This window comes from Hypomesus nipponensis, chromosome 28, assembly GCF_054491055.1.
Source record: "Hypomesus nipponensis isolate SF chromosome 28, ASM5449105v1, whole genome shotgun sequence".
Taxonomy (NCBI): domain Eukaryota; kingdom Metazoa; phylum Chordata; class Actinopteri; order Osmeriformes; family Osmeridae; genus Hypomesus; species Hypomesus nipponensis.
Genome location: NC_140388.1, coordinates 4,102,416 through 4,113,658, shown reverse-complemented (window position 1 = coordinate 4,113,658; position 11,243 = coordinate 4,102,416). Strand labels below are relative to the sequence as shown.

Sequence of the window (11,243 nt, the reverse complement as noted above, 5' to 3'; positions counted from 1 at the left end):
AACCTACTGGTATACAAATTATACAAGACACACCCCTGCAGTTGCTCAACACCACTTCATTACTCTCTCTCTCTTTTTTTTTCTTCTTTCTTTCTTTCTTTCTTTCTTTCTTTCTCTCACACAGGGATGGGTGTGTCCATTTGTTTTGGGTTGTCTCTAATTCCTTTCATCCTTTCCCTCCCCTGAACTTTCACTCAACACCGGCCCATCCTCCACTCCATTTCAACGACAAGATAAATAAACAGCCACATTCTTTTTTAGCACTTCTCGCAAACCTTACAATTGACACGGTCATGGAAAACAGCTCCCCTTCCACGCTCGAAACACTTTAAAGTATCTGCTGTGTGAAGGTTTTAGTGTGAACGGTAGGTGTGTGTTTGTTTCAGCATTTACGACGTGTGTTTAAGGTGTGTCTGTGTGTGTGTCTGTTTATGTAAAAGAGGAAACTCCAGTTTTTTTTTTTTTACATTTCATTCCAAAGCAGTTGAAATGCAACATGGTTGGCTGGGTGGGCTGGAAAAACGAAACAAACCTCCATTTCAGTCTCCAAGACAAATGTCACACAAAGGGGTTACTTGACTGCACCATGGGAGCACAAATGAGACAAAGCACGTCCCTGGATTCAACACCTTGCTACCAGAACCTGGGAATGGTCTGCAGGAGTTTACTGGACCACATGTCTCAAAACTCACATAAGATATTCCTTACTTTCAGCAAACAGAAGAAGCTTACACTGAGCACTCAGATCAAATCAAATAAAATCGAATTTATCTGTATAGCCCTTTTTACACGCAAGCATGTCACAGAGGGCTTCACATACGCCCATAGAACTGCCCCTCAACCAACCTAAACCCTCAAGGAAGACAAGGAAAAACTCCCAGAAAAACTCTCAATGGGAGAAAAAATGGAAGAAACCTTGGGAGGAGCAATTCAGAGAGGGATCCCTTCGTCCAGAGACGGTTGGTAAGAGAGAGGAGCAGAACACAAGCTAAACATAGTCATACAATGTCAATGGGTTTTGAGCTCAGCAGCTTGATTGAAAAATCCCTTCTTGTCATGTACGGTTATGAGTTATGCTGGTAGTTCATTTATAAGGTGCTGTGGTTCAAGCTAGTGTAGTTCAAGAAGTGTTCAAATGGTCAATTGTCAATACTGTAGCTTGCAACTTTTTGAGGAGAGTAAAATAGAATGTGAATTAAAAAGGTGTTTTCGTTACATTTCATTCGATACCAGGATTGAGAGCTTTTATTGTCGAATGCATATGGTAACAACAAGCTTGTAAGGTTAGAGCCATTTTGTGATCTTCTGCATGCACCTTCTTTTTGCCACCAGAAGATGGCACCCTGTCCACAATCAACCTTTTCAGTCAAAGTGCTGAATCTTTTGACCCTAACTGTCCCATGTCTGTCACAGGGGCCTGCCTGCCTCTCTGACTGTCTGTGTCGGCCTGTCTGCTTGTCTGCCTGTCTGCCTGTCGGTCTGCTTGTTGGTTTACATATTTATCTGCCTGCCTGCCTGCCTGCCTGCCTGCCTGCCTGCCTGCCTGCCTGCCTGCCTGCCTGCCTGCCTGCCTGCCTGCCTGCCTGCCTGCCAGCCTGCCTGCCTGCCTGCCTGCCTGCCTGCCTGCCTGCCAGCCTGTCTGTCTGTCTGTCTGTCTGTCTGTCTGCCTGCCTGGGTTTCTGCCTGCCTGTTTATCTGTCAGTCTATCTCTCTGCCTGTCTGCCTGCCTATCTGCCTGCCTGTCTATGTCTCTGTCTATCTCTCCGCCTGCCTGTCTCTCTCTCTATCTCTCCGCCTGGCTGCTTGCCTGCCAGCCTGGGGCTAACACTACTGTAGTACTGGCATGCGTGCCTGACAATGTGTGGGACATTGTGTTTTATTGACTGTTTACTAATACACACGAGTCTCACACACACACACACACACACAAACACATGAGGAAAATGGTCCATGCTCAGTCAGCGTGATGAAGAAAGACAAGAGAGCATTGGGAAATCGGAGAAGTTTTCAGTAGAATTCGTGATTTTCTACCCGAGTAACTTACAGTAATTTCGAAAGTTCATGAAAGTAGAAGTTGACAGAGAACAACAAATGAGCCTCTGGCAGACTGAAAGCAACAGTTACAATTTGCTTCACCAAGTTGTCATCACGGTTCAGAAGACATTGTTGTGTTTCTGGGAATTGTCCACGTTTATCCACTCACATGAAGTGCTTTTATGCTGCAGTAAATTGTTGGTGTTCTAGTGGATCAAAATGTTGTGCAGAGTTTATAAGTGTCTGGATTAATGGCTCTGTAAATATTTGAGAGCTTGTAAAGTATATCAGAAACGTGGACTATTTTCTCTCTGAGTCTCTGTTAGATAATACTTCCTGTTCTATAATAGGAATATGTGTCTTGGTAACTGACTGTGGAGACAAAAGGAAGATCTGTAAAGGCTGTGCGTGTGCACAGTAGCTGTGTTGGGACTCTTCAGAACATCTCAACATCGTCTCAACATTGTTCCCACTTGACCTTGGCTCTGGAGAACAGTGTTCCAGGTCAAAGGTCAAAGTGCCAAGCACACAGGGTTTGCATACAGCAAGGTGGGACGGGGCCCAAGTATGGTCTGTTGTTTGGTCTTTCCATCGCTCACATGGCCGTCCCATTCTCCACTCAGCTACAGAAAGAAACGACAAACTACAACCCGCTTGCCTGAAAAGTGTGATTCGATCCTTGTTTCGTTGTAAAGTTTGAGGGTAAGTAAGGAAGACTTTATTTATATGTCTGTGACTTAAGACCCAGTTCCCCCGCCCGCCCGCCCGCCCCCCTCCCTACCTACCCTGGCACAGTTCAGGTGATGCACATCTACTCCCTTTTTAGTCAGACTGAGCGGAAGTGAAACACGTTATTGTTACGGCGGGCTGAATATCAGGCGTCCTCCAGCTCTCGGACATGTCCTCCATTGTCTTCCTGGGCTGCTGGAGATCCAAGGCTCTGGCGTGAACTCAGTTATCCTTCCCCCCTGGCGACCGGTTTGAACCAGTTGGGAACCACCCAAGGCGCAGTACGGCTCTGCTTTCAGTTGCTCCCCCAGCCGTGCAAAGCACCGCTAAAGCTCCATGAGAGCTGGATTACCCACAACTGGGTTCTGAACATCTTTCTGTTTACTATTATGTGTAAACTAGACACAAATTGGGTACATTAGGTCAGGGGTGAGACTTTTGGAGTGGGAAGAAGGGGAAAGGTTTCAGGTAACGAAAGGGGCTGGTGGATTGACTGACATTGTTTCACTGCACATTTCTTTATGAAACATACTTTCCCCATCTCGTAAGTTATTGTAGAAAATGGCATGTAATATCATCCTGGAGATTTGTTTTCATTCTTCAAAAGGTGGATCGCTTGAATTGAAACTTCAAATATCGGATATATTATGCTTGTGGTTCCACAATATTGGCTTGGTGAGAACCCCTCTGAGATTTAACCGACTCAGGGTTGCAGGTAAGCAATTAACTGATGCTTACCAAGCAGTTCTAACCGGTGGAGTCTTAGTGGTTGCTTTCCAAAAACACTGTTATCTGATCCTGCGATGGAGGCCACAAACCAGACCTCCTGCCCCTACTGCTACCTCTGACTCTGTGCCTGCCTCTACTGCTGCCTCTCACACTGTGCCTGCCTCTACTGCTGCCTCTCACACTGTGCCTGCCTCAATGTCTGCCTCTGGCATTGGACCTGAAGACTGGGTCGGAGCACCAACACAAATGTTTAGATGACTAAGATGACAGTCACACAGCCACCTCCCCGCTGCTCTGGCCTTGTCCTCCTGTCAAGAAAAACAATGGGACCCTCCCTCCCTCCCTCCCTCCCTCCCTCCCTCCCTCCCTCCCTCCCTCCCTCCCTCCCTCCCTCCCTCCCTCCCTCCCTCCCTCCCTCCCTCCCTCCCTCCCTCCCTCCCTCTCCAGCCCAGGTCTGCCACAGTGTTTACCTTCACCTGGCTCACATCCAAGCGGCTTCCCGCACAAGGAGCTCCTGGCTCAATGTCAGGTCCAAAGAGTGGCCAAGATCATTAATGTACTTAACCACAGTTTAGATCACTGTTAGTAACCTTGGGTATAACCTATAGCCTCTATATATATGGCTGCTTGTCTATAGCAGAGCACAGAGGCCTCTGTATCAAACCCAGCACTGCTATTGAAGTGCCGTATTAAATCGAGTTGGTACAATGTCAGCTTTACCCACTAAACTACAGTACGCGACAGAGCTTGGAAAAGGGAGTGTTGTGTGTCTGTTTGTGTATTGCTGGGTAACTTCTTCCTGTATCACAGGTCAAACTACTCCTACAGTGGTTCTATGGAAGCCATTAGGAAGCCACTACTCACAATCCCACTGACTAATGCTCTGTAACCCTTGTAACTATGGCAATGTAGTAAACTAGAGGGAACTGCACCCAAGACCTTCCCCCTGTGGTGACACACCCACTGTTGCACTCTTGTGTGCAATAGTGACAATAAAAGGATTGACAACAGAAGGATTTGATTGATTTGAATCCTACTATGCACTCTATTCCTATTTGTTCTTAATCTCACTGTACGTGTGTGTGTTTATGTGTCTGTGTGTTACTGCTGATACAGTGTGTGTGTGTGTATGTGTGTACTGTACGTGTGTGTGTAAGCCAGACGGAGAGGGACTTTCTTTGCTCCTGTTCCTTATAATCACCATGGAGATAGCAAAGAACATGACCCGCAGATTATGTGACAGAGTCGAGCAGAGTACTCAGGTGACCAGAGGCTAGGTGACGGCCAGTGTTTACTACTAAACCACACCACGGTAGAACAGAAACATAGCAGTGTTGACATGTCCTTGGTACTCCATGAACCGTTTTGCACCGCATGTTTTTCTCCCCCGCTGACCTGCGCGGCAGAAAGCTTTGTTTCTTTGTGTAATTACCTTTCTATTTAGTCCAAGCTTTACCGACAGAAACACACTGCCCAGGTTACTGTTGTATGCTTGCATACTAGTATGTCATGCACCACACATTCAACTTTATTATTCAGCTTTAGTCTCTTGGAAATGTATTTGTTAAACTTGTATTTGAAGGTGAACCAACAAACAGTGAGAAATGAATCGTCTAGGCTGGTGAAGTAGAGAAGGAAGGGGAACGTTGAGGAAAGTCGTCACACGAGGGTGAAGAGAGAGATGAGAGAGAAAGAGGGAGACGGAGTGAGGGAGAGAGTAGAGAGAGAGAGAGAGAGCGTGAGACAGGGAGACAGGGAGCATGAGAGAAAGAGAGTGGGAGAAAGAGAGAACATGCCTTGCCAGTGTAGAAAGAGGCCGACCAGCCTTTGGAATGTCACCCTGACGCCCACATAGCCACCAGTGACCCTAATATGACCGACCCACCCGATGGTGTGCATCATGAGATGTGTGAGGCCGGTTCAGGCTCTGATTGGCGAGTGACACGTCGATAGATGTGGCCTGGCCCTCAGCCTGCTTAGAGCAGTCATCCGTGAGCAGAGCGGTTTGAACCGGGTTCTGTTCAGCACGGCCTGGGTGCCTCTGTGGGGGGGAGAGAGAGAGACACGCACAGAGAGCGAGAGACAGAGAGAGAGTGAGAGAGACAGAGAGAGAGAGAGAGACAGAGACAGAGAGAGAGAGAGAGAGAAAGGGAGAAGGGAGAAAAGGAGAGAGAGACCGAGACAGAGAGAGAGGGAGAGAGAGGGAGAAAGAGACAGAGAGAGAACACGTGCATGCTCAGAATCACCCCTTGGGGCAATCAGATAGAGAGAGAGCATGCTAGCACTGCTTTCCAAAACTCTGCCCCCTCTCTCTCTCTTCCCTCCCACAGCCCCGGCCACCCTGTGGTTTACGAAACGTTCCCCAATTTCCGAAAAATTAGATTAATGTTCTCTTTTTTCTTCCCAGATTCATAATCAAGATAAGATTAAATGTTACACTTTTCAGAAATAACTTAATGACTGCTTAGTAATTCATCACAGCTATTTACCATAAATATAAAACTACAAAATGGCCCCCCCTGGCTGAAACAGCTTATAAAAGTCAATCATGCGTGCTTGCGGTTATTCCATCCCACTAATGCTGCATGCTGATGAGAGCACCTGCGTTTTTGCCGACAATCAGGCACAGCAACAATGTTGTTGTTGAAACTTGGCTAATGTTTGCCAGCTTCACCCTCTGATGTGCTGCTGACTCCTTCCAAACAGGAGCTGTTGTGCTTTCATACCTGGCCCCGTAGCTGCTGTGAATTCATGCCCGTTCATTACAGTTGTTTGTTGTTGCTACTGTCTGTATTGTTTGTTTCTTTTCTTTTTTTTTACTGTTTTTATGGGCTTATTCGTTTAAGAAGAAAGTCACTGTGACCTGGCTGTGGTAGGTGCTATATTACTGTGATAGGTCCTGGACTACCCCAGACTCTATCCACAACAACACTACCTCTGTCCCTGCCTTGGTCATTGGACACCCATTCCACAGTGGCCTCAGTGACATTACCATACTTGCATAATGTTGCTGATTCCTGTCACCCATCCAAACACAAGATTGCTGCCAGTGTTTAGATTCCTGTAAGGACTCACATACCCCACATTAGAGGAGCTCTATAAACAGCCGTGTGCCACATGCGCAGCCCTCCATTCCCTGGTGTGTTGTGATGTAGTCATTTCCTGTTTTGGGTGGTTAAAATGTCAAAAATGAATACTCATTACCGCTCTGACAAACCATGGGAAGTTGTTTGCTCACCTTGTTTTCGATGCTTTCATGCAACACTTTGAATAGGAATATTTGGGATACTGGTGGTTGTGTGAATGGTCACCAAACGTTCCTAAGATAACGTCTGTCAGTGCAAGTTGACAATATTCCGGTGGCACCGACGGTCGTGTCGGTCGGTCAATAGTTAGAGCGAAAGAGAGAAAGAGTGAGAGATAAACAGACAGATAGATAGACAGACATGCATATAGACAGATAGACAGATACATAGATACATAGATGCATAGGTCCATACATGGACAAAGATAGATGCACACATAGACATACTTCAACCGATAAACAAGATCAGAGCATCAGCAATATCCAGCTCTCTTCCAGTACTCCTGCAGGTGTGTTGACAGCAAATGAAGGAAGCCATGTGTGAAAATGCGGGACACACACGTAACAGGTTGACCTTTAGCTGTAATGATCGGTTATGTCTCCTATCTGACAACAGGAGCAGCCTTGACACGGTTTCAAGTGTTATGAAACACATGAACGAGATGTCCCCCGTCAGCACTCCAATAGAGACTGAATCCTGACTGTTGATCATATGATCAATCTGCACTAAACAAGAAAAAGGCATGTTGGATGACAACTCCACTTCTTCTTGATCATTCAACTGCAGAAAAAAGACAACGAGAGAGCATTCTGACAGCACTTTAATATTGAATACAGGACCCGGCCATAGAAGGTGCTTGACATCATATTCTGAGCTGCAACAGCTACAGAGGAGGCCTGAGTCACAGAGGGGTTGACGGGAACATGGTACGACCCGGGACCATGCAGAGACAATGATGGAGTCAACCATGCATGGAGGGGAGGGGGGGGGGAGCACAACACGACAAGAAACCCTTTACCTCATTGCAAATGACGCCAACAACCATGTTACAGCATACTTTCTAACTATGCGATGAACTTCGACTGTGTAAGAACAGAGTGTAGCGATCGAGGCAGCATGCTATCACATGGTGCTGTATACCGTGTCTCTATCCGGGAATAGGCTAGACCAACTGCGAGCACATTCAAACAGGGATATATATATTTAGAGACTGTATTTTCAGTTCACGTTAAGTCTGTGGCCAAACACTTCTGCAGAGCTGTGATGGTTTATGTCTCAATAAGGAGTCTTGGCTTGGAGGGAGACTTGACTGTGAAGAGATGACCTTTGCCCCCAGTTAAATTTAGCGGTCCTTTGTTATGATGGATACTGAAAGCATGGATGGGAGCCAAGGTCGGAGACTAGGGACCCCATATCCGTTTCCCTGTAGAGAGATCTCATTGTGTGCTCTCTCTCTCTGTCTCGAACCCTCAAGTACTTTTGGGTCATAAATATGCTTTTTTGTTTTAGCTTCCCTTTCTGGAACAGCGCGAATATGATGTCTCCAGCCATAACTGTCATGCCAGCCAGAGACAAGTAGCAATCCTGTGGCGACAGTGCTCAGACACACAGACAAAGGAAAACATCACAAAGGAGTGATGTGAGGGTCAGGGTGAGGGTCAGGGTATTGTTCAAATCATCGTCGTTGGTCAACGCCAAATGCCAAGCATTCCGTGCCAATGTAAAGGTTTTTTTACATGTGAGCCCATGAGACTGTCGACATACCAGACCCAAACCAGAGAGAACTAACACAGCTCTCTCGGCTCATCCATATAAGGGAGGGAGAACACGTAAGCCACACTTGCCAGTGTTGGAGACTTCCTCTCCAATTGAAGGGTTGTAAATACTAGGGCCCTGTCGGTCCGGTTGGACACCAGTAAACATTCGAGATATGAGCACAGGAAGTTTGTGTAGGGAAGAAAGTGGATATTCAAACCGCTATTAGGAACGCCCATCAAGTCTTATCAACAGACATCAGCACAGGTCAACCACAAGTCCACCACCTACACCACCCTCTTCTGGGGCAGTCCCCGCCTCACACACACACAAACCTACACACACCTACACACACACCTACACACCAGAACAATAAACACAGAGAGCTCGCCTTCATTCACTGGAAACATGGAGGGTGGCCAAATACAGAGAGAGTTGACAGGGACTTTAACTGGAATATACTGGCATATTGCATCTATATTTGTCTTGTAAATTGTAATAAAAAGCCCAACACCCTATTTTGCTTGAAGAAGTTTGTTCATAAGGACAAAGAAAAGTTAGAGAAGCTAGTCTTGGAGAGATGGCTGGCCAGAAACACGTTTCCCAGAGGGGTTTGAGAGTCTAACGTTTCTCACCAATATAAACTACTAACTGTCTGATTTCCTGTAGATACAGAGGGGAAAATAAGAAAAACTTTCATTGGCATAATGCTTGGAGGAATGTACCAGTAGGTCTATGAGGATTCATGAAATAGCTGTTAAACTATTCTGTTCTCATCTTCAGAAGACACTCTTGAATAATTTACAGGATAAAGTGTTCAGGGCTTAAACAAAAATAGCAATTTATATAATGCTGTATATGACTTTGCTTTACTGTGTGACCTCTTATTTATTTATTTATTTATTTATTAAAAGAATAAATTTGAAAGAACATCTGAAATGGACACTATGCAATACATTAATATATTATACATAACAAATTCGTTAATGTTTTGTATGACAATAAGATGCCAAAGGCAACATAATGTTTACACAGACGTTTATCGTGCTTCTCGGTGCACTGGGTTGAAGTTAGTGTTTGGCAATCTCAGCTCATAATTCCTGACCGGGCGCAGCTCTGCTCGGTATTGTGCCAACAACGGAAAGGGGCGGTTCCTCCGGGAGCGTAACACAACTAGTGATGTCACTTCTGGAAGTGGGTCTTGTTACGAGCGCCCATAGCAGCCCTTAAATACCGCGGGCTGATGTCTCACTGCTCACTCACTCCAGTCGCGTCAAGTTCTTACAACAGGCAACGGCGTGGTCAAAACAGCTTTGGGGGAGCACTAAACCTGTTCAGACAAGATGTCTACCTACGTCTCATCCGACTCCCGCCGTGTCAGCCCTTCGGTTCATGGGAACAAATTTGACACCGCATACCGCAAGAAAGCCGTGCCCAACATTTTCGAGAACGTCAACCAAGACTCACTGATGAGGCTGTTCCAGAAAACAGGGGACATGAAGGCGGAGGAGAGGGTGAGAAGCATCTTCTCCTTCACCCAAGACCCGGAGGAGACAGCCAAAGCCCTGATGGCGCTTAAGCAGCGAAAGAAGGACAAGTTCCTCCAGATTGCAGGCATGGTTCGCCACCTGCTCAAACTGCGTTGACTGCTTTATAGGCTATCAGCTCCGCATGAGCTGAAAATGATGTGCACTAACATACGATGTGAGCGGTAATTTGACAGGTGACACGAGCCTGTCGCCGGTCAAGAAGCGGCATGGATGTACAGTCAAGCCAGTGGCCTCTCGCGTGGGCTAAGCGGTGAAGATGAGATGAACTCCGTGCAAAATGACCGGACTCGCGCGGACACAGCGCGATGGAGGGATAGAGAGAAGGAGGTGGAATGATGCGGAATACCTGCGTGAGACCAGTCCCCAGCAACAGGACGTTCACGCAAACGCTCTCCCTCAGATTTATGCATTCTTGTGGATGCGAGACTGCTTTGCACCTCATAGGTGCTGATTTCCTACAACTGTGATCGTCAGACTGCAGCCGAAGACACTGCCTTGAATAGCCTGTTCTGAGAACAAACCGTATGCCTTGTCTGTGTCTGTTACACGTTGTGCTACATGCTAACACTGTTTATTGGTGGCCACTAACGTATTTGCCACGAACATGTTATAGCGTCATGACATAGGCCTACATTTATGTCCCTTGTCTTTTTTGCAATGTCTTTCAATAAATTATTACACATTAACCTACTTATGCAGTTCTTATCCTTCTTTATCGAGTCCTCTGGTGTTTTACTGAATATCCTGAGCTAACACATGGTGTTATGGGTATGGTGTGATGAACCCATTTTCTGAAAATGAGGTGAATTCCTCAATCTTCCTAGGTGAGGTAAATGTGTTTGAAATGGTGTGTGACACCACTGATAAGGACAAAAGAAAACAGGCCTATATTGAGATGTACTTACAGGCCTAGTGAGCCTATACTGTACCAAACAATGTACAATTTTTCAATATGACATAGCCTATCATTTTGACACACAGACCTATTGGGCCACTTGCGTTGTTTCTTACTATTAAATCAGGTAACCATTTCGAATACATTTCATGTGAAATCTGACAGCTCAGATATTGTGGGGGAACATTTTTTTATTAACATTTTTGAACGTCTAAATTGTATTATAAATAGTGGTAATGAAATACCATGAAATAGCCAGTCTGAGTGCAGACAATTGAATTATGTCATCCAGAACTATAATTTCTCAACTAAGCACATGGTACCCATGTTGGTCACATCAAGGTTTCTATTTGTTCCCTTTCATCTCCCTGTCTCTCTCTCTCTCTCTCTCTCTCTCTCTCTCTCTCTCTCTCTCTCTCTCTCTCTGGGATGAAACCAAGGTGTTTGCCTTGTGGGTAGAGTTAC

The 11,243-nt window shown here is 45.9% G+C and overlaps 1 protein-coding gene across 1 annotated transcript; it reads left to right on the top strand.

The window, feature by feature from the left end:
- Positions 1-9,572: 9,572 nt before the first annotated feature.
- tcima (transcriptional and immune response regulator a) lies at positions 9,573-10,573 on the top strand. The gene has a single exon (XM_084694896.1). It carries the CDS (start codon positions 9,677-9,679, stop codon positions 9,977-9,979), a length of 303 nt encoding a protein of 100 aa, XP_084551022.1. The 5' UTR covers positions 9,573-9,676; the 3' UTR covers positions 9,980-10,573.
- The last annotated feature ends 670 nt before the right edge of the window (positions 10,574-11,243 follow it).